Source organism: Grus americana, chromosome 2, assembly GCF_028858705.1.
Source record: "Grus americana isolate bGruAme1 chromosome 2, bGruAme1.mat, whole genome shotgun sequence".
Lineage (NCBI taxonomy): Eukaryota > Metazoa > Chordata > Aves > Gruiformes > Gruidae > Grus > Grus americana.
In genome coordinates, this window is record NC_072853.1 from 130,711,041 (window position 1) to 130,734,108 (window position 23,068).

Sequence of the window (23,068 nt, forward strand, 5' to 3'; positions counted from 1 at the left end):
TTTATCTTTGCAAAGCAGTTCTTTTACTTCTGGTAGGACATAAACTACCAAGGTACAGACTGTACTTAGAGCCTCTTAGGGTAAGTGCTTCACTTACCATTTCAAACATGGAATCTAATCAGTCAGTCATGGAACATACATACCTGATGTTCTAGGCAGTACAACTTATGTTAAGATATATAGTCCGAAAATACGGGCAGTTTTCTGATTCAGTCAAGTATCTGTGCTAGTCTTTTTCATACCATCGTCCATATAGAGCAGCTGTCAGTAGGCCAGAAGATGTTCTATTTTTGCTTATGAAATAGTGGTCGTTTTTCCAGCCCATGTGATCAGCAAAGTCCAAGGTAACACCAGATGTCAGCAGTAAAGGAAAGATATAAGGGGTACTCATATTTCCCCATAGCTGGAAATCTATCAGAGCAGTGGCATCCGTAACCTCCTGTCCACAAGTGCTAAAGCTGAGACCACCACACTTTACTAATGCACAGGCCTGGACATAGTATGTGCCATGCACTGTATGGAGCCCATCAAAAACTCCCAACGCGTATAATTCATCAGTTAAAACAACTCTCCGAAAACTTAAGTAACAACAAAGGGTATTGGCACAAACCTGGAGCTCTCCTTTTTCCCCCCATACAGGAACAAAAGTAAAGTTGTCATACATCATTTCTGCATAAAATAGGGGTGGTAACTGTACACTTCCTTTTTCTGATACCCTGCCAGAGGTCTCTTGTCCCTCCTTAAAGCAAACTTGATCATCCATAGAGGGACTTGTAAAAGTCTTACATGAGGGATGTAAGTTCTCTCCGAATCTTTCATTACTCTCCAAATTGGTTTTGTAGTCTGTGGTAATCACAGGAATTTCTGCTACTATGAGCTTGCCACCATAACTTTCCATGTTGTGGTAGATGAATGACTTGACTGGAGTGTATATGCCACTCCCAGTCATGCCCAAGGTAGGGTGGTGGATATTAGCTGCCAAAATATTGATGTTGAAAGCTGTTGCAAAAGCTTGTTGAAATTCTACAGCAGACAGGAGTGGAAGCTGGTTCATCCAGGCAGTCGGATATACCACTTGTTTCAAATTGTATTGTCTGATGAGGTTCACTGCAGGCTCAAAAAAGAGTATATCAAAGCAAGTGAACATACCAAACTTGCCAGCAAAGGGGGTATCAAAGAGTTTATAGTCAGGCTCTGGAGGAGTATCAAAAGCGTATTCAAAATACAGATTGTGTTTGCGATATGTGGCTACCAGCATACCATCATCATCAAATGCCACATTGGTATTGAACTGGTATCTTCCATCAGATGGACAGTGAGGATCGGTGTGCTCACACGGCTGCTTAGTTCCTAAGTTTGCCACAAGGAATATTTTGTTCTTCAGCGCCATGCAGCTCAGACGCTGAAGAACCTGGAGAACAGAATGGGGAAACATAAGCACTTCAGAATGTGGAGGAGTAAGTTTTCCTTAAGCAGCTATGACATATTTAATACTTTTCAAATTATTATTTTCAACTGGAAATTGAACACATTTGACCTTATCTGTAAAATTTAAAGGTACTGATGATTTTGTGATAGAAGCTATTGGAACCAGTAGTTTTCTAGACTGAAAAGTATTTCAGATACTAATTTCAAAATAGCTTTGAAAAAAATTATCTGGGTTTTATTTCCTGAGAAGTTAGTAAATAAATAATCTATTTCAAGGGTGTTAATTTTCAGAATCTTCTAACTGTTGCAGGAGCACCGATAGCTTTAAAACACCAAAGGTCAACTGAAAGCTCTGACAAGGCAGCATAACTGATCTGTGTGCGCCTTTAGAACAGCAGGCTTCTAATAATGATCATTTGCACCTGCAATGGCTTGTTCCTGCAACTAGATAGTTTTACTCTGAATTTTTAAAAAAGTGATTACTAGCTACAACTTGGAGAAGCAGAGATGTAAATGGATAGATTTTGCTTAGTTATAGAAAGGAAATACAAAAAGTTACAGATCAAAGTATTAGTGGGATGTTTCTTTCACGCCATAGAGAGCTGTACCAAAGACTGTCAGTACTGCAATTTCCACATAGGATCTGAATTGCAAACTAAGTTCTTGCTTGTTTGCGCATCATCACTGGTAGTAAAGCTTCATAGGCCAAAGTAGGTCACCATTTACAACTGCAATTAAGGTTTGCATGCAAATTCTGCTTAGTAGGCACATGGATAATTGCTTAATTTTCATTATATTGATTACCGTAACCTTAGTAGGAATAAATAGTCTGTATTACTCAGCATGGCTATTTTTCACTTTGGGTTCAGAACAGTCGATGAAAATACTGGGTTTGTAACTTGCAGGTCACATCTTCTGAAATCACGCTTGGTCTGTGCTGAGTTGTGACTTCTATTACATTATAGCAGGTCAAGTCCTGTTACTTGTGCTAATCATTTTACACACAATCACTGAGTCAGAATGTTCTGATGTCATTAAGTCATTAAAACTGAGTAATAAGAACACATCAAAAGTGAAGATATCACCATGTTGTTTTATATAAAACAATGTTGTTCAAAATAAAACCCCATACTGCTAACAATGTATCTTACTAGACAATAATTACACTTCCATAGGTTGGGGAGGGGGAGATTAGAAATCCAGATAGTTCATAGACCAGCTAATCTTCTTGCATGTATGTATGTAAAATCCTCCTCTACTAAGAATGAAACCAGCATAAACTGAGAGTTCACGAAAACAGAATCTGGTACTACGCATTGTTAAACTTCTTGCTTACTTTCCTAAGCAAAACTACTAGAGCTAGTTTCTCACTTGGAGCACAAATCTGGCATTCAGTTATTCCACCCCTTCCACATTTACCTCTGTGTCATTGAACAAATATGGCTCTCTGCATGGATTCCACTTCACAGACTGTGAATGCAGAACAAAATCTAGGTAAGGATAAATGGAGCTTCTGGTAAAGTTGAAGCCATGGATTCCATCTTCAGGAAAAACAATGATCTGTGCCCCCTGTATGCAAAACAAAGGCATGTTGTGTAGGTAAAGCAAAACCAACCTAAATACGAAGGGGAAAAAAAGGGACTCCCATGGGTGAAAGAGCTAAAGAAAGTTAAGGATAACCTAAGGATGTTTTGACATGAATGTAGTTGGAAAACGTCTTTTCTTTGACTTCATAGTAGGCCTGTGTATAAAAAAAGCTTATTTAACCTGGTGCATACCTTTAGCTTGAAAAATAACGTATTTGACATTATTTTAAGAGTGTGCAAATAGGAGAAGACTTCATCCAAATTCTTACCAGAAGTATTTTCCATTCATGTGAGTAATGAGACTGACATCATTCATGTTGAAGAGTGATGATGTTAAAACTTGTCTTATTTTTTTTTTTCCAGAATTATGTCATTTGCAGATGAAAGGTGCTGTACCTGTGCCAATGGTGCTGCATCACTTAGGGCTACATACCAGTTAGGTATGTAGGGTTGATAGGGTTCTGGGAGTATTGTTTTCAGAAACAGCTTGCCTGTGGAAACAATTCTGGTAGATTCTGGTAGAAATGTAGCCATGCCAGAGCTAGACTGGCTCTACCTGAAATTCAGGGAGATCTGTTCCTAAAAATTCATGATTCCTCTTAAATCAGACACAGCATCACTCACTCAAATTCCTGTGACTGTTCAAAAGTCAGTTCAAATGTGTTACCTGTGCTATGGCTTTGGGATCATTTATGTGTCTTGGATGCAGTACTGCATAAAACTAGCTATTATGCTTCCAGACTGTGATGCCCAGTCATCTGAACTTCTCAAAAACAAAGAAATAAACAAAAAAAAAATTCCATGTTTTCAAATTATACAACAATTGTAATTCTTCTGTTGGAAAATTAACAGATTTGTGAAATTTGCAAGTCAGTTCTTCTCTGCATAGAGACAGTAATGCCTGCTGCTTCTGACTAGAACCAGCTTTGGGTTTTCTTGGGGAGGGAAGGAAAGGAAGCTGTGCATAAGAACAGCCAGAAATACTAGTGTCTCTCTCTCTCTAAATATATTTAGACCGAGAACCATTCCACAGAGGGTAGGAGAAAGGAATGGAAAACTTTACTTCCACAAAGTTGTTAATGGTGGAACATTCATTTCCAAAGCATTTAATTTCCTTAGTTTTTAGAAACATTCAGGAATTTCCATTGAGAGCACAGGAATAAAATCAAACCCAAAGACAGCTGCCTGTAAGACAATCTTTCAATAAAAACATTCCATTTAAGAAAACAGAAAGAAGCTAGGTATTCAGACCAAAATAGAACATTAATTTCCCTCCACTAAATAACTACAGGCGTGTTTTTCCAAGCTTGGAATAACTCAAGTCAGGCGAGCTGCTAATTGGCCTGATTTTTTTCAGAGCCGCTGGCAGGTCAGAATGTCTGAAAAACCAGACCATAGTTATGTATATAAATATGGCTTTAGTTGCCTGGGAACACAAATGTGAAAGATTATCCTCAAATAGCATCTTACTCTATATATATACATAGGACACGCGCAACTGCTACTAAGCTGCGGCATACCTGTCTTGCAGCAGCCACTACTTGCTGTTCATAGATATCTAGGTTTCTGCCCATGAGTTCCAGCGCAGACTGTCGATCAACCAGGGCTGTTGGGTTAGGACTCAGTATGGACTCGTGCTCGTACACAGCAGCAACATAATGCCCCTCCCTCTTAACTCTTCCAGAGACAACTTGATAGCAGAAGAAACAAACGGACAGCTTCCAGCACAGATCCACCATGGTGTATGCCATAAATCTAGAGGGAAAAAAAAAAACAACAAACAAACAGGTGGGGGGGTGGAACTTGAGCAGCAAATAATGCCAGGAATTTAAATTTACGATTAAATACAGACTGCAATGGAGACTCTTAGTGGTGTTTGAACGGAGTATGTTGTTTTTAAATTCCTGAACAACCACGTGCATATTGTTTCTAAACCTTCAATCTATCTACATTGGTGCTTTAAATAACTGTGCCCTGTTTAAAACATTTTAGCTTCATATATAGTTCTACTGATCTCCTTGCTTTGTCTCCCTTTCCAATTAACTTTATTATTCATTTATAGATCTTTTGCACCATATATCAAAACATCTTTGGGAAAAGTTAAAAGCAGCTCGGAAATTTGCAGTTTCTGCCTCATTTGGTGATGAAGGATGTATTTAAAAGTAGCATTTTCTAAAATTATTTGGACACTATATTTAGTAGTCAAGTAATGATATAACATCAATACAGAAACAGGTAATTGCCAAAAGAATTACACTAGACACTACTTCTGCATTTATCTATCTTTCTATCATTAAAATGCCTCTCCTGATGATGGATTATGGATTCACTCTATTCCAATTCCCATATGTAAATAATAGACTAATTTGTCTCATACAGTGCAGCTTTTTTCAACATTTATATAAATGTTGAGCGCAATTCAGATCTACATTCCTCCTGTACAATGCAGATAGGTAAGCTTAAAAATGCTTTCATAGTAATAATAATAAAGCAAAAATCCATACAAAATGCAGAAAACTTGCATTACTGAGCTTTTCTTAGAAAGAAAAGAAAAGAAGAATTAGTGAGTCCGGAAGGCCGGGGCACCCTCTCCCATATGGGCTCCCCATGTAGCCTTTTGACTTCCCAAGTTGGGAAAATACTGTGATAGCCCAGTCTTCGGTTACTGACTTTTTAATTGTATTTGGTCTTTGGTAACTCTTATCCAAGAAAAAAAAGTTCCAAAACAGTCTTAGTGCCTTTCAGTCTTTGTGATTCACAACTCCCTGAATTTTTCAGAGCAAATACAGACTCAAAGACACATGCATGAAGAGCCTTCTCTTGTTCCCATTAGGAGTTCAGTAGGAAAACAAAGAGAAATTTTAAACTAATCCCATTTTAATTTTTATTCATGTTATATTAAAGGTAGTTTTGTACCTAAAAAAGAAAACTCTATGGCAAGTTAACTTAAAATGTCTTTTCTTAAATTCCAAAACAAAAAGCAGCTAATAAGCAATCCTCAATACTGCGTCTTTTTTTTTTTGTCTAAGCAGTGACTGGTTTAGTATCTAACAATGAACAAATTCAAGTGTGAGGAAAGCTATTAAACAAGCATTTAGTAAGTAGTACCTTAGGTTAAGTCACTTTGTTTGCTTCCATGAGCTCTACACACTATTTGCAACACTGGTTTGATAGCAACACAATCCCGTGTAGGACAGGAAAATCATAACCTTAGTGCCCATGGGAGGCAGAAGACTTGTTTGCTCAACCAAAAACTTTTAATATGTAATAACACTTATTAAGGGTCCAGGACTAACTTACCTATTAGATGCTGCTAAGCTCAATGACATATTAATATTTTCTTGAGCTTTAATTTGCCAATGTGTCTATATATACATGCCTTCAAAGGTAATTTTAAGTTACCTAAAGCACAATAAAAACAGAATAAAGCCTTGGCATCTCTGTACACAGTTGTATTAAGGATAATTCATTTATAGAAACAGTTTTGAGAAGTGATGTACAATAAGCTACCCTTGCTATTCTGCATCTTGAGAAAAACACTTGGTACTTGAGGCGGGGGGGGGGGGGGGGGGTGATTTGGCAAAGCGTATCAAGAACAGTGGATCCTACTTTGTCCTGTGCAGCTCAGCTTTGCAAATGAAATACCAAGGTACAGATGAAGATACAAAGCAGTAGCAGGGGGAGGGAGAGGAGAGGTGGGAAGCCTCTCACAGTAAGGAAGCAACTGAAAACAAAACACATTGTGTTGCACTTCACTGACAAAACTATCTTTTCTATTTATGTCATCCCTTCAGAGCCAAAATGCCTATTTAGGACAGGAATGGGTTCTAGTCAGCCATTCCTCAACAAAGTTGTCAACTAAGATGGAATTAGAATTCATCATTAGTAGTGATGGAAAAAGTTGGAGAGTTGCAGATCACAGGATGTAATTGCTATGCATTAGAAAAACAGCCTTTTTGCTTTCTAAGCCAAACACACTAACATAAAAAATTAACAGATAATGGGCTTCTACAAAATGTTGTATTTTACAGACATGCTTGGAGAATTTTCATTTTTCAGCCACAGTTTATTTTCTGGTGGTCAGAACCAGTCAAAGTACTAATCTGAATCCCTTCCTCTTCCAGATGCACAAGAGATTTAGCACTGAACATCTGACTACACAATCTCATCTGGCTGAACCTGGGCAACTAAAATCATAACTAAAATAATCCCTCCAAGTCCTTACCCTTGGCTGTGATTACTGCTAGTCCCACTGACGATGGCTGAGCACTTACGTGAGTGCCCCTTAATGCCTTTCCCCTATTTGACACCTTAAACAACAGAACCCTACTATCTAATGGATTGCTTCTAACAAGGAGAGCTGTGACAAGCTCCAAGGCTGGGCTTGGGGACAGTAAACTTTCCAGCCAAAATAAGAATGCCATGAGTGTTTACTCAGCCCTTAGGCTGTGAGACTCCAAATAAGTCTCAGCCACATTCTGTTGCGGGGTTTTTTGTTTGGTTTGGTTGTTGTTTGGTTTTTTTTCCTAATGGAAATTGCTATGCTAATAAATGCTTTCCTTGAAGAGAAGTTAATTTGTTTAGGGTCTATAGAACTGTCACCTCACCTGAGCCATGACTTTAAAAGGAATTTTCATGAACTGAAATGCTTTATAATTTAATCTCCTTTTCTATCCCTTTCCTGTGATTTATGTGGTCTTTTGCCTGGCAGATAACACTTCAGTAGGATCTTCTCTCCCAAATATAACTATTTCATAGCAGTATCACTGTCATGCAGTCACAGTATTCTATAGTTATAGCTCTATACAAAAGGTAAAAAGAATAGAGTTTAAGTTTGGATGCCAATCCAGTCAAGTTCTTCCCCCAGTCACAGTGCAGACTGTTTTCCTATTCAGTTTTTCAGAACCATCTAATCTCTGTACATCATTGTGAATTAAAGCATCCAGTCACTCGCTTTTCAACAAATCTGGAAATTTAGAAGTTTGTCAACTTTCACCATACCTAGATGTATACACAGAAAAAGGCAGTACATACCCTGCTTCTTAGCACTTTTATACTCAGAAGAATCCAACACACTGTAAAAAAACCAGAAGTAGCACAGCACTAGTTTGGGTCCTCTTAAGTGATTGATAGTAAATGCCTGTTAAGCTATAGTAACATAAATGGTAATAATTACTAGGCAAAATATTACATTCACTATGAAAAAAATAATTAAAAGCCTTTTTTACATTGAGTGATATCCCTGAATTGTGATGTTGTTGCCATTCTAATATACAGAATATATAACACAACAGCTCCTATATAGATGTAAAAACATAGTGAAATTCAAGTTTTTTCAACTGATCCCTCCTATTTGCTGCTTTTATATGCTGCACTATATTTTAGTAATTTTACTGTGTTTTTATGAAGGTGTTTTTAGCAACGCAGTCATAGGTCAATGTAAACAGTATCTTGCATTTCCTTTTCTGAAAAAAAAAAAAAGTTTATTCTGTGTGCAATGCACTATATATCCTTGCTCTGGTATCCTGGCTTTTATCCAGAGGTGCCGTCTATTTTTATAAAATGCTGCCCATTCTAATATAATGTTTTATGAAACCTTGTTTACATTTCACAGGATTCCCAAAATATGCTTTGTCTCCTAATTAAAAGATCTATTTTATGTAAGTGGAGTGAGGATTGAACGCTGCCCAATACTAGCGGTTCAGCTCAAACAACTCAAGATGGTAGCACAACCGCCAAGTCAGAGGGTGGGATGGAGCATTATTGTAAAACATGTCACTTCTCAGACATGTGTAAGCTTAGTGCAGCCAGGATGGACAGAGCCAGGTAAAATGGCGCGCACCATCTTTCCGTGAGGATTTTGGAGAAGCGTCTCACACTGCGTTTCTGCTTCTCCTCAGAAATGCTGGCATCAGGTATCCATCTAAAACCACCCTGTACTTTGCCCCGCTCTGTGTTAGCTCTCCCTGACCAACTCCACAAAGCTATAGTGTTATGCTGCGGGAGCGGCCGCCCGTTATAAACGCAGTTCGCCCTGCGGGTCCCACAGGCCTTCCAGGTCGAGCTGCCGCACGCCAAGCGAGGCCTAAGGGGAGCCTGGGCCGCCCGGTGACCTCGACCACCCGCTCCCGCTGTGAGGCCGATCGCGAGGCGCGGACCTCTGCTCGCGCTTCCCGCCCTTCCCCCGCCCCAACCGCTGAGAGCTGGGCCCCGCACGCGCCACCACGGCCGTTGGCGGCACCGCCCCTTAACGGTCACGCAACCCCGCACGCGCCACCGCATCGCCACCCTCACGCTGCTCCCCCGCGCGACTCGAGGCCTCGGGCCGCTCGCGCCGCCTGGCGGCTGCTCCGCGCTCAGCACCGCCACAGGCCTACGGTTGCGTGGGAAGGGCATGCGCCTCCCGGGCTCTGATTGGGTGTCCACTCTAGCCAATAGGAGGCTTCCCCAGCCTCCGCCCTGGTCCCCGCGCCGCCTGCCAATGGGGTCAGAGGTGGATATTCGCGGCCCTCGGGCCCGCCCCCTCCGCTGTCTCATTGGCTGGGCGACGTGCCAGTCAACTGCACCCGACCTTCGCCCGAGGGTCTTGGTCTGTCCGCCTTGCTGGTGGACGGCTTCGGCCTGTGCTGGGGTTGGGGCTGCGTGGAGCCGGAATGGCGTCCGGGAGCGGTGCGGAGGGGGAGGCTGTCAGCGGGGCCCAGCTCATCGCTGAGTCCCTCAAGGCTCAAGTAAGAGCGTGGGAGCGGGGAGGCCGGCGAGCAGCTTCCCTACGGCGAGCAGGCGGGGACAGTTCCCGCTGCCTTCGTGGCGCGGGGGTGGGCCGGGCCGAGCCGAACCGGACTGGACCACGGGTGCCCGCGGGGCTGGAGAGAAGCGAGCGTGCGCGGCAGGACTCACCCTGTGTGCCGCTGCCGTTCTTCCGGAGGCGGGCAAAGCGGGCGAGAAGGGCTCGCCTTGTCGCTCTGTGGGAAGGAGGGAGGTGCCGCCGCCGCAGCAGCTCAGTGAGCGAGTCCCGCCCGGGAGCGGCCCGGCCCCGGCGGGTCCCAGTGCCGCCGTGAGGGAGTGACCCCTGCGCCGCTTTCCCCAGTCTTTCAGTTCTTGCGAGCTCACCCGGTACCTGCGTTACCATCCGGCACTGCTGACTGCCCTCTGCCGCGCTGCCTGTGGCAGCTCCTCCTTTGCAGTTACCAAAAGTCAGTGTTGTCTCTAAACTTGAAATGGTGCTCAACTGGTACTGACTGGTCTCAACGGGAAACTTTCTGTTTGGTCTGTGAGACACGAAAAGGTAGTTCAGTTGTAATAAAAATAAGCATAGTATTTTCACCTAGAAGTTTCTTGGGCATGGTACCATCCCAGTTGTTTCTTGGGACCTTTTTTCTGGTAATTCTCTGTGAAAGCATAAGAACATGTAATGATACAAGCAAGTTTCAGAAGAGGCAAAGTTGACATACTGAGAAACAAGAGCATGATATAGCAGAGGCATCCCAAGTAAAAAGTGGTAAATTGAAAAAGCTAAGTGCATGTTGACTGAGAAGCTAGGCTGAACAGCTGTGGAAGCACTGGATTCTGGAGGCCTACAAGCAGTGGAACAACTACACAGAGCAGAGCTGCACACACCAGCTGCCATCGTGTATGTTCCCACAGCGACCTGTGAACTTTTATGTGAATATATCTGTTGTTACGATTTACCTTTAGATTGCCTGCATAGTTAGTGTGACTGTGTTTCACATGTTTATTAAAGCTGTCTTTTGGAAACAATTCTGATTTCTTCTAACATTTTTCTTTTTAGAGTATTGAATACATGTTTGGCATTGTTGGTATTCCAGTTACTGAAATCGCAATTGCAGCCCAAGCAGTTGGAATAAAATATGTAGGAATGAGAAACGAACAAGCGGTAAGTATATATCTATAGTAGGACCAGTTCTTTCTTTTAATTGTTTTACAATGGAAAGAAATTTAATTTATCTTTTCTTACCAGGAAGAATGCTGTCTCTGAATGCTCCTTTAAAGAACCTGTAGAGAAGCAGTTACTGTCATTCTAGAATAAGGGAGTGCACTGGTGGCTTGGGTTGTGTGCTTTTTTTTTTCCCCCTTCCACTTTTAAGTGCTCCCTCCTTTTCTCATAAGGGAATTGCAACTTTTTTTTTTTTCTTTTCATTTTTAGATGCTTTTCTCCAATAAGGGAGAGAAGGTAGCAGAGAAATAGGGAGGAAAAAAATTTGAACAAAGCATTCTACTGCAGAAAGAAAAAAATCATCAATTTTGTCTCCTTCAAGTAATATATTGTCAGATTTTATCTGCCACTTTTTGGGAGGCTCATCTGGTTTTTTGGTTTTCTGTAGCTTTCTATAGACTTTCCATGATACCTCTCCCTTAACGTTTTCTACTGTCATTTTCTTTTGCTTATGTCCTCCTTTCCAAATTAGGACAATATTACCACTCTCTCTAATTGGTTGTATTTTAATTCCTTTTTTAGAGCTTTTTTTAGCTACTTCTTTCCTTTTTGTTTAAAAGGATATTTTACTTGGGAGTTACTACATACAGACCTAAAAAGGTGGTTTTTTTCCTTTCTTGCAGTGCCCAAAGAGGAAAGTTTTCCTACCGATAAACTTGTCCTGACTATTTTCAATAATTATAGTATCTTTTTTGCCTAACTGTGTTTTAAAAGCTCACCAAACAGCAAACCATAGAAAGTTATAATGCTTCTGAATGCTCAAAATAAAGCACAAGCTTACACTTAATTGTATATGTTTCAGCTTTATTGTCTTAAGCAACAGAAGTTAGACTCAAGCTCATTAGTATTTTGATGTTATGCCACTAGTTCTCTATTTGTTTGGTTTACCCCAGTAGTAACTCTTTAAACATTCAGTACTTTCTTAGGTGGTCTGAGGTTGAGTATAATAATCTCAGGTTTATACCTGATTTTCAAGAATGGCTACACAGTCTGATTCTGTATGGGACTGCTAGCAAATGGACCATCAGCTTTCCATACTCAGAGTTATTCTACTACATTTGTCAATTTTCTGTAGCTGATGCCAACAAATAAATAAATACTGTGATTATTATCTTATCAGGAGATTTTTCTTGTCTTTTAACTCATTTATGGATCCTGTCTCTCTATGAATGCTATTAATTAGAATTCTGCCACTTTTAGAAGGAACTCCTTTTAATATTCTGGACCTGCACAGTATTCAGGTGGCTGTATTTTGCAGCAGTGTTCTTTTTCTGTTTTCCACCATGTAGTTCATAGCCTTCGTGCATTGTCCCAGACATCAATAAAGTATTAAAATAGAAGTTCTCCTAAATCTGGTGGTCACAAGCTGTATGTTTTGCTGTCTGATCCTTGGAATGTGAGAATTTATAGAAAAATGCAGATCTCTATATGGAAAATCTGTAAAATGAGAGAGGCAAACATACACAAATATGATTAAAAGGTGTATTTGATTCCTCTGAAGGACTGGGAATTCAACACAGTCTTTTTATTCCTGTACACCATTTAGCAAATATTCTAGTTTTAGCATCGGTTATTAACATGATTAAAATTAATTTCCTCATGTGTCTGTAATTAACAGAAGATTGCTTTGCACTGCCAAATGAGAAGCTGTCCTATTTATCACTCTTAGTAGGCTCTTTTTTGTTAGATTGAAGAAGACAAGAAGCATTCTGCTGTGTAAATGGTGAGGTACTTCTGCTTAGGGAATAACAATAACATGAAGACTTATTTTTACATCAAAATGTCAGTGTTTCTCTTCTTTGGGGAATGGAAGATGATGAACAAAGATGTATCTTGTTTTGTTCTTTGTCCTCGGTGAAGACATAGAGTCGTTGCTTTGGCAGAGGAGAGGGTAAAAGGTTATACATAGTATATTCAAGATATACGTAGGCTTTACACATGTCATAGTTTTAATTGTCTTAAGTTTATTGGTTGTGTGGTCTGGCTGTGGGGGATATGTATACAGCAGCTTCCTTTGAAGACAGCTGTATATGATCTGAGATATATGGAAAACAATGTTTTTCCAGGAGTTGCATTTCTGCCTCATTTCTGGGCCAGTTGTAGCAAAAGCCCATAAAACTGCAGAATAAACTGTTTGACTAGAAAGACCAAATTAAAACGTGAAGTTAAAAGCTGAGTAGTACTACCAGTGTCTGTTAGCTAATCATGGCCTGCAACATGGCATAAGTTTGCTAGAAGCAGTTTAACCTGTGTCCCATGTGCCCTGTGAATGCTATTTATGTTGAAACTCGCTAGGGGGGTGTGTTTGTGTATCTGTCCCCGGGTAATTAGAGATTACTGTGATTGTTTAGAAGACTGATGACCCAGCTCAGTGTTAAACTTCAAAAAACCCCTTTACTAGATTGTTATTCATTAACAACACATATTGCTAATGTTTAGTTCTTAATCTCTAATAATACTTATCACTACATATTCAAAGCAATCTCTTCTTAATAATCATATTCTGAGATGGTCATAATTATACAATATGCTGGAGCTGCTGCAGTGTAGTTTACACTGATGGTACCAGCTGTCAAGGGAATCGGGCTTGAGAACCCTTCAATAAGGGCAGCTGTAGCCAAAGTGTGTGTCATTTTTTTCCACCCCTCATATTAAAGATCTCTTTTTATAAGGCGTTTCAGTCTCTGAACAGATCTTACCCCTTGTCCCCCATGCCTGGAATATGGACTGTGTGGTGCTGGATGGGTGTCACTTTCCCAGGCCAAGACAGTTGCCTTACCCTGTTTCACCTCTGTTGGTTGTTTTTTTTGTTCTGGGTTGGTTGGGTTTTTTCTTCCTTGCTTAGCCGTTGCTGCTTTCCCTAGAGCAAAAGCAGTGTCTTCCGAGCTCTCAAAGTTGTGCTTTTTCAGTGACTAGTAATTGGCCATCACCAAGTTGCTTATTATTCTGGGACTGCTTCTTTCAGCCTGTGTCCATTTTTTCAAGGCACTTAAGTTGCATGCCATAACAAAAAACATCATGTACCAAGCTCAGGTTCATACAGCAAGTTCTCATGACAAGCCCTACAAGAACATTTAACATTAGGTACAATTAACATAAGGGCTTCAGGCCTGCTCCTATGCATGGCAGCACTATTTTGACTGGGCCACTGGGTACAAAAATGCTTTACCGTTGTTTACTAGCTATGTTGTATTAGTTTGCTTGTGTTTGAGGTGAAAACAGAATAATTTCATGAAACCCTGCTTAGTGTGCTTCTACTTGTATGGGAGCAGCAAGCCTCTGCTTTGGCCACAGTTCAAACCCAGCACTTATGGGTGGTTGCAAACTTTGAGTTCAGTGCCTGCATCTGGACATCCTACATTCCTTCCTAATGTTGATTGTGGGTTTGGTGGTCATTGGCATTTTATATGCCTACATCCTTCTTGCCTGCCTGAGGAAAATAAGAGTCTGGTTTCAGCCGATCAACTATGTTGTGACCTTAACAGATGGGCGCCATTACTCATCTTTTAGTGGTGGGGGCGCAAGGTTCATAAGTAAAATGGGTTTTCATTCTTATCATTTACACCAAAAAAAAAAAAAATCTTGTAAGTGTACCTTCAAAATTATTTATGATCTCCTTTCCTCTAAATACAGATAGATTTAGTCATGTTGCTGCATTGCAGAATGAAGCGATAAAAGTTTTAATGGCAATGACTGTACGTGAACCCAAATTCTATTGCTGCTTTATTTTGCCACTCAATTCTAAAAAATTATTGCCATGGAAACTGAACACCATGCTTTGAGCTCCATTAACAGGATTTTTAGTAACACCTACTCCACATATTTCTAAACTTTTGCACACAGATATATGATCAAATTGTTATCTAATTCTTGAATATTAGCAACATTTTTCTTCTCCATGTCAAAGGCTTATGAAAAGTAGAAAGATTTTTCTTGTCCATGTACTTTTTTGTCAACTATCCTAATGCTGCAAAGAAAATAACGGCTAATTATTATTCCTCTATTAAGCCCCACATTTTTCTCAAACAATTGATCTGTATTTGTAGGAGCATGAGGATATTAAAGATAGTTTCTCCTTCTGTGTAAAAGCTTATAAGCCTGTGTTTTCACTCACTGAAGCTGAGATTGCTAATGTGCTGTGTTACTTAGAATTATTCATAGGTTTGAGGAAAATGTATAATAGCTTTGTAAACTTGTAGAAGGAGCTTTTTTGTTACTTATTCTTCTTACCACAATAGTACTCAAATAAAACTAAAAAACAAAATCCCAACTCTATTTCAAAATGAGAGGCAGGCTATACAGCCAGGAGCTTACTTTAAAAAAAAATTTCAAAAATTACTTTTTTTTCCGTTAAGTGTTAGAACTTGCTGAATTCAAGACAAAAGCATGAGTATATGAAGGAGAGAGTTGGCAGTGTCACATGTGTGATCATTTGGAATTCTTTAGAATTCTCGGGTCACCCATAAGCTTCTGTTTCTACTTGATCACTTGTTACCAGGTGAACTTTATATCTGAATGTTTAATATTACTACAGGAATAACATAAAAACTTACTCTGTAATAATACTGCTGCTAAGCTATATTAACACATAGAATCATAGAATGGTTTGGGTTGGAAGGGACCTTAAAGATCACACAGTTCCAATACCCCTGCCATGGGCAGGGACACCTTCCACATGTTGTAGGCATTACTTTTGTGAAAATTATTCAAAATGCTTTAAAATGTCAAAGTTTGCTTTAAAATGTCAAAGTAGCTAAAGCTAAGTGTGATACCAGGAATGGAGTGAGAAGTACTTCAGCAGCTCAACTTGTAAAAGATAATCCCTGATCTTCTAATGAATCTCTTCAGTGTATGCTTTCAACCTTTTCCTTAATTTCTGAAATATGATGTCATTCCAGTGATGGCTGGATTTCTTTTTGTTGCCTCTCTCTTGTTAATCCCTCTTCCATATTAGTCTAGAAGGCAGAAGTTTCTTATCTGTGCTGTTCATTTTGCCTCCCTTGTTATGGGGGTTTTCTTTTATGCTGTTTTTTCATTTTTTAAACCATAAATATTCCTAATGTAATAAATATTCTGGAACAACAGAAGTCTGAAATGTGGAGACGAGTTTTGAAATTTTTCATATAAGCCTTCATTGAACACACCTTATAATGGGGAGGGAGACGGAGTGCTTCTACTTACATTTAAGCTCTAATGATCAGGGCAAAATCTGTACCTGCTTATTTTCAGTATTTTTGTTGAAAGTTATGTACAAGATATCATTAAATGTATATATAATAACAACTGTATAATTAACTCCAATATTTTCAATAGGCCTGTTATGCTGCATCTGCTGTTGGATATTTGACTGGCAGGTACATTCCATATTTATTTATAACAATATAATATTAACTGTGTTAGACTCAACAGTTAGAAGCTAGGAATGTTTTTCTGTTTTGGAGCTGGGTGGTTTTAGTGTGTGCAGATGTAGGGCAGTTAAAAAGGAACATGAATCTTAAAATAACTTGTCAATAACAGTTATCAATATTTCTATTGCTGTGCTTCAGGGCAGGAACAAGGAGGTACTTAAGCTCATATAATATTGTCTATCTTATAACTTCATTTTCTCTCTTTTAATTTCTGAATAGTAGTTTAACACCACTGGTATCAGGGGCAGAAATTGCGCCACCGTTGTTTGTTGTGACTTGGTGGACCTGCTATACCCTAATCTCATCATTTGGGCGTATTACTCAACAAATACCTCAATACAGAGGCTGATCGTATGCCTTCCAGTCTCCTGTGTGCTGCTTCTGACACAAAAGACTGGCTTTTCCTCTTTTCTACTGCATTTTGCTCTTAATGTTGTTGGCCTGTGACTTGTGCTTCTTGGGTATCCCATGGGTCCTTCTCTAAAGTAAACATCAGGTGTCTGCTTGCTCACAATTGCAGACCCGATGATGCAAGTGATCATTCCTTATTCTGTCACTAAGCATGATGCCTGTGTTACACAGTTTTGTAGTTTTTCTTCCTTTGAATAATCCTCTGGAAGTAAGCTGATTTTTTTTCTGATACGTAAAGAGTCTGTAAAGCTACTAAAGAATGCTCAGTAGTAAGAATTGTCATTTTTATCTCATCACCTAGAATAACAAGTGCCCCTGCCTGAATCAGATGCACTTCTTCCTTTGTGAGCTTTCTTCATTGATATCTAGTGCTAAAGTGGAGTTGAGAAAACTGCAAACAGAAGTGGCTTACCAAATTCCATATAAATGCTAGATGATGGAGTAAATGCAATCAAAGAAGTAAGGAGCTGTGTTATGATGAGCCCGCATGTGTTACAGACCTCTATGTGGGTGGCACATAACAACTGTTCACTTGCTTTTTCAATTGGGTTGATACAGCTAAATCACTTCTCATTCCCATGTCTATCTTTAGTCCTTCATACAAACACCTTGCCATTCATACGTTTTGATGACATGAGTAAAACTTTAATATTTTATATTTTGACATGTTACTAATTTTTGTTGGTGATTTATTCTGTGTTCCTTGTGCTCACTTTCCTTTATCTCTTTTTTTGTTTGTTTTTCTGTAGACCAGGAGTATGTCTTGTAGTGTCCGGTCCAGGTTTTTTACATGCCCTTGGTGGGATGGCAAATGCAACCATGAACTGCTGGTAATTTAACTACATTTTTCCTTTAAAATTCTAATAATTGTTTGCTGTTATTTGTTGCAGCTGTTGAGCTCCTCAGTATTTAGTACAGGACTTTTTTTTTTTCTTTCTTGTGGGTAATAAGAAGAGAATTCTTCATTTATCAACCCTAAAAGTAATTTAGTTCTGTTTTTTGTATTCTCATGGATAAAATTCTCCTTTTTTGTCCTACCCCATATATTGGAAAATCTATCAGTATAGCTGATTGTGTGGATATATTTGAAAATGAAGTCGATATTCAGCTTGTAATGCTTTATTGATTGTGGAGAGTCCTAGAGGTTTTTTTCTAAATTTAAATCCACAGTAGTAATTTGAATTACTGCATTTCATATGCGAACAAATTGACAACTGCATTGTTAAAATCCATATTTGCTCCCCACGCAGACATTTAGAGCAGTAATTAAGTATTGAATTAAACTATGTACAGAATGATAGCATTTACTCCCACAAGCCTTCACAGAGACATGGCAACTTTAGCTGGTCTGCCACTGAAAGCTGTTCAGAAAGATGTATGAGCTATTTTGGGTAGAAGCTCCGCTAATACTGTTGAGTTAACTGGGCCTGTTTCATTGGACAGCAGCATGAATACTTGGGCAGGCACTACAGAGAAGGAGTGTTGCAAGGGAAGAGCAGGAGTAGCCCAAGCAAAGGAAAGGAGATGAAAATACAATATACACTGAAGGGTTTGGTTACACCAATCTAATACAGAGTGCCGCAAAAAGGAACATAGCCCCATGTCATCTCCACGCCTTTCTCCTGGCCATGTACTCCTGCTGCTTGCCCTCTTAACAGCTCTGGCACTTGTCTGCCCCAATAATTACATTCAGTTCATTATTATGGCAAAAAGCCGAGCCAGCAAAAATAAGTAAATAACGTCATGTTAGATAAGTGATCTAAATCAGCTCACTCTGCCATCAGGCAAGCATCAAGCACCTAGGCGAGGGAGGGAGCGGATTATGCAGCTGGGAGCAGAGGTAAGATACACCCTGAAGTTCTCATCTCACCATGTCAGGGAATTAGAACTGAGACTTTTGATCTGTGGCAGAGAAACAGCCTGGTTAGGAAGCTTGCATCTAGATATATATATCCCCAGATTTTATGGGTGATTAAATTTAGCATTGTATATTGAGCATGCTGTAAATGTTTCAGCTTAACACCTTGTATAGATAAATGCAGCTGAAGGAAAGATGGTATCTGAAGAGAAATGGTTTAGGAGAAAAAGCCTAGAAAGCTATTGACCCAGTATTTCAATTAACTGAGGATGAATGAGCAGATTAATAAGCCAGCATTCTCTTATTAAGTCAGTATTTAGCATTTTAAGGAGTTTGAGTTTGACCTACAAACTGAATAAAAGGCCAGTTTTCATTCACTGTAGGACAATAATTTATTGTATTTTGTGGAAATTATAATAAAAATGTGTTCCTGCGCTATGTGTAACCTATATTGTAAACTAATGCTGCCTTTCTCAAATAGCTATGAACTAATTTAAGAACAGGACACTAGCAGGCATGTTAAATTTTTGTTCATCTCTTTGGCCTTTGTGTTTTAGTTTGTTTTGTGTTTGGTGTTTTGGTTTGGGTGTGGGTTTTTTGGGATTTGGGGTTTTGGGGTTTTTTTAGTAAAAACTGAATGCAGGTTGAAGTGCTGTCAGGTGCTCAGCTAATTTCTGCTGTGTTCCAGATTGTATACAATGACAATCTAATCTTTCTGAAAAGACTGTTTCCTACTGTGTTTCTTAGTTCTAGTGTTTATGCATGTTACAATGCCTCTAATGAACAAACATCATCTTAATACTTTTTAGCTTTTTAGATTAGCTGTTGTCATTCCTCTCAAACCATCTTGTCACCCATGTTATCAAACTTTAATGAATATTGCTAGCAGTATGACTTGGTTTTAGAATTTTAATGCTAAATGCATTTAGAATTTTACTGCTAAATGCAGATCACTTAATACAGCCAGACTATCCTAAAACTAGTGACTCAAAAGCGGCTAGGAAGTCTACCGGCTGACACACTGATTAAATTTAGAGTCCACTCCTGTGTTGTACTGGTCACTTTCTGTTGAGATCTGTGGATGCTGAAGGTGCACAACGTCCCAAGAGCAGTAGGATTTTACCATCAGGAGAGTTTACAGATGTGATTGTAGTTATAAAAAAATGTATGTATGCTTAAGGTTGGCTTTGTTGTTGTTTATTTTTTATACACTTTTCTAGGCCTTTGATTGTTATTGGAGGCTCTTCTGACAGAAATCAGGAAACCATGGGAGCTTTCCAAGAATTTCCACAGGTATGCAGACATACAGCTTTGAACAAAAAGATTTCAGTTAAATAATTGGTGGAGTTTCTTCATTAGTGTAAGAATAACAATCACAAACACTGACATTTCCTAACAGATCTTATAATACTGTTAGTTTGCTCCCTCTACTGGTGTAAAATTGATACTGCATAAATACAGATTATTTGGAATGTCTTTGTTCATAGTCATGTTAGAATTCATGCTCTGTTTTCAGTTCTCAGCTGGTATATACTGCTGTTGTCTGTCTGTTCTGAGATGGAAGAATGCAAAAGAAGCTTTCCAAGAAAAGAAGCGCCACTTTCTGGAAATAAATACTTAAGTACTCAGAGGAATGAGTATGGCTTTGACAGTTTCCACCAGCTGAGGAACTGCATTTTTTTATGTGGGAGTTTTCAACTTGTTGCTTTCCATTTGGCATTTTTTCTGGTTTATTCATGTTGAAATGAGATGGAAATGAGCAAATGACTTTGATAAATCAATATGGTTATCTGCATTTATTCAGGTTGAAGCTGGTAGGCTGTACAACAAACTGTCTGTCCGCCCAAGCAGCCTAGAAGTTATTCCTGCTGTTATTGAAAAGGTATGAAAAAATATTAAATTAGCAACAGAACATCAAACAATGGTTTCCTACTATATAAGCTTTGGGGGTTTATTTTTTGTATAGCTGTTACTGTAAATAGTTTGATCCTGCAGATGTTAGGTGATGGTTGATTGAGTAAATTAACAACCAGGGAGGTTTTTCCCATGATCTGTGCTATGGAACATGTTAGAAGTAGGTTCTGGTCCGATCTGATGCTTACTGGTCCATGCAGTGTTTTTGTTAGCTTCAGTAAGAGCTGGAAAATTTTTACGAGAGAATTGCTTTTAGGGAGAGGTGCAATAACTAGAAATGTAATACTACAAAATTCAGCTCATTTTGTAACTCTCATTATGTGAAGGTAATTTGGAGGTGGGGCGGTGGAGATGGTTGTGTTTGCTTTTTGGGTTTGGTTGTTGGTTTGGTGGGGGTTTTTTGAGAGTGAGAGAAAACAAATCCTAATCTCAGTGCTTCAGGAAGTGTTACAGAAGTCTCTTAGTACTGCTGTAGCAACACTTCAGTCATGTCAGCCTAAATTCTGCATGTAATGATACTGTTTCCAGAAGGGCAAATTCAGCAGAGCATCTACTTGTAATAGAAGAACTGGAATCAAAAGTAATAGAAAATGGAGGCATTGGTTGTCTTGTGTTTTCTCTGTGCTACTTTAAATAGAATTCAGCGTGAAAGTTTAATTTGGTATTTCCAAACACAACAGTTGATAATGCAGTTGTTATAAATTAAACAAAGAATTTATAGTCTAATACTGTGCATCTACTGAAAGGCTTCAGCTGGCATATAGGGGAAAATGTAAATGGCTCTCAAAACTTGAATTTATTAGTATAAATCAATCTATGGGAGCTTTCCCTGTGGTGGTTAAGCAATATGAAACAGCGTGTTCCTTCTCAGCCTACAGAAGGGTTTTCTTGGGTTTTACACATAAAAAATTTTTAAATCCTTTCAAATAGTGCTTAAAACTGTGATTATCTGTTTTCTAGGCTGTAAGAACCAGCATATATGGTCGTCCAGGTTCCTGCTACATTGACATACCTGGTGATTTTGTGAATCTTCAGGTGAATAAGAGCTCTGTCAAGTGCGTAAAGATTATATTCATTGTTTTTCAAGTCACTGAATAAAAGAAATTTTAGTTTTAAGTTACTTTTGTATTTTCTTAAAACAAGAAGAACATAAACAAGATCAATAGATTAAATAATTTGCTACAGGGTTGAGATGATACTAAAAATCCAGCCTTTAAATCCAGCCTGTTATGTTCCATCATAATGTGTGGTAATGAAATGTGCGAAAAAGGAATGAATTAATATGATGGTAATACAATGATGTCACTTCGTATATCTCTGGAACAACACTATCTACAAGATTAAAGAAACATGCAAGAAAACCCTCAAAGCCTATTTTAAAATACGTATGTATACGTATATCCTGTTCTGATAAATACTGTAACATGGTATGTAACAATTGCAGTTTTATGCTAAACAATAGGATTTATCTTTCAACATTTCTTGTTTTGTATTTTTTAAACAACCTCTTTCATGTTGCTTGACTTCCAGGTACGTGGAATGCTGCCTGCCACCTCCTGTCAGCACAGCTGAATGCTCTGCTGTATCCGAAGCAGCATCTATCATTGCTCGTTCCAAGCAGCCTCTGCTAATCATTGGCAAAGGTAACGTGCTTTGATGTAGCTTTGAATTGTACACGTTCTGGTCAAGAACAACAACCAAAGTGACTTCTTTTCCTCATAAGTGTTAGCCATCTCCTTTTCTATTAAACAAACAAACAAAAAACCACAACTCCCCCCCCCACAAACAAACTTCTTTGAAATCTGATGTTAAAATCTGCTCTGGTTTTAGAATATTTTTATTCTGTTGTATAACTGATGTCTTTTTGATCTAGTTTAAGAGATAATTCAATTGATAAAATACAAGTTTAAGTAGAAAAAAAAACAGATAACCATTGTCATAAGCCAATACTAAGGGATCACTTCCAAAATTCCAAACAAATTCTGTTAGAATACAGAAGTGATATTCTCTGTCTGGTGCTCTGGCATATATAGCAAGAATCAGAATAACCAAAGGTCATTTTTCCATTTGGACTTACTGAAAGTGCCAGCCTACCTGTGTGGAAACACGAAGCGAAACAGCAGGTGTTGCTATTGTTGCTGTTTTACAGACTTTCCATTGTACTCTGCCAGTGTATTTCATTCCTGAAATAGAGGTGTCCCTAAAGATAGAGGATAATTATTCTCTGTGCTGGTTCACTTTTGTCCCTCCTTGTGGAATGTTAGTCGCTGCAGTGGCATTTCTGTTGAAGATACATGTCTGCTAAGGAACAGAATTGAAATAACCAACTTGTTTCGCCCAGGCTGTTTTCCTGTAGATGTGGGTTCTATGTTTAATCAGGGAGTGAAATGATTGAGATGAGATGGATATTATCATTGATTAGGGAATGAAATAGTAGACAGAAGGTAGATCAGGAGAGGGGTTTTTTTCTCCTCTCTCTGGCATGATACACATGAACAAAAGGGTGTTC

At 39.0% G+C, this 23,068-nt stretch overlaps 2 protein-coding genes across 11 annotated transcripts in view; one reads left to right on the plus strand and one right to left on the minus strand.

The window, feature by feature from the left end:
• BTD (biotinidase) lies at window positions 1–10,152 on the minus strand. 8 transcript variants are annotated; one of them, XM_054816912.1, is made up of 6 exons: window positions 9,912–10,152; window positions 8,049–8,089; window positions 6,315–6,416; window positions 4,535–4,769; window positions 2,848–2,997; window positions 1–1,411 (listed from the first exon to the last, which is right to left on the minus strand). In XM_054816912.1, the coding sequence occupies exons 3-6, from the start codon at window positions 6,341–6,343 to the stop codon at window positions 227–229; spliced, it is 1,599 nt and encodes a 532-aa protein (XP_054672887.1). In that variant the 5' UTR covers window positions 6,344–6,416; window positions 8,049–8,089; window positions 9,912–10,152; the 3' UTR covers window positions 1–226. The 8 variants fall into 8 exon arrangements, with proteins under 8 accessions (XP_054672887.1, XP_054672890.1, XP_054672894.1 ...); XM_054816915.1 differs by lacking the exon at window positions 6,315–6,416 and having other exon boundaries at window positions 9,912–10,151; XM_054816919.1 differs by lacking the exons at window positions 6,315–6,416; window positions 9,912–10,152 and adding an exon at window positions 9,586–9,602.
• The window catches only part of HACL1 (2-hydroxyacyl-CoA lyase 1), a 22,874-nt gene continuing 9,414 nt past the window's right edge, over window positions 9,609–23,068 (plus strand). The window contains exons 1-8 of one of the 3 annotated variants that reach the window (XM_054816909.1): window positions 9,609–9,742; window positions 10,804–10,908; window positions 16,282–16,322; window positions 17,537–17,617; window positions 19,866–19,938; window positions 20,450–20,527; window positions 21,520–21,614; window positions 22,090–22,202. In XM_054816909.1, the coding sequence (XP_054672884.1) occupies window positions 9,668–9,742; window positions 10,804–10,908; window positions 16,282–16,322; window positions 17,537–17,617; window positions 19,866–19,938; window positions 20,450–20,527; window positions 21,520–21,614; window positions 22,090–22,202 (661 nt within the window). In that variant the 5' untranslated portion in view covers window positions 9,609–9,667. Of the gene's footprint in view, window positions 9,743–10,206; window positions 10,300–10,803; window positions 10,909–16,281; window positions 16,323–17,536; window positions 17,618–19,865; window positions 19,939–20,449; window positions 20,528–21,519; window positions 21,615–22,089; window positions 22,203–23,068 lie in introns of those variants that run through there. The other 2 variants (XM_054816910.1, XM_054816911.1) reach the window with 2 other exon arrangements.

Excerpts from the sequence above, each read along its gene's own strand:
- BTD (XM_054816912.1), bottom strand. The coding sequence starts at position 6,343 with ATGTCATTGAGCTTAGCAGCATCTAATAG. Across the intron at positions 2,998-4,534 it reads TAGTGGCTGCTGCAAGACAG|GGGGCACAGATCATTGTTTT; the intron begins GTATGCCGCAGC and ends TTTTGCATACAG. Across the intron at positions 1,412-2,847 it reads ATTTGTTCAATGACACAGAG|GTTCTTCAGCGTCTGAGCTG; the intron begins GTAAATGTGGAA and ends TCTGTTCTCCAG.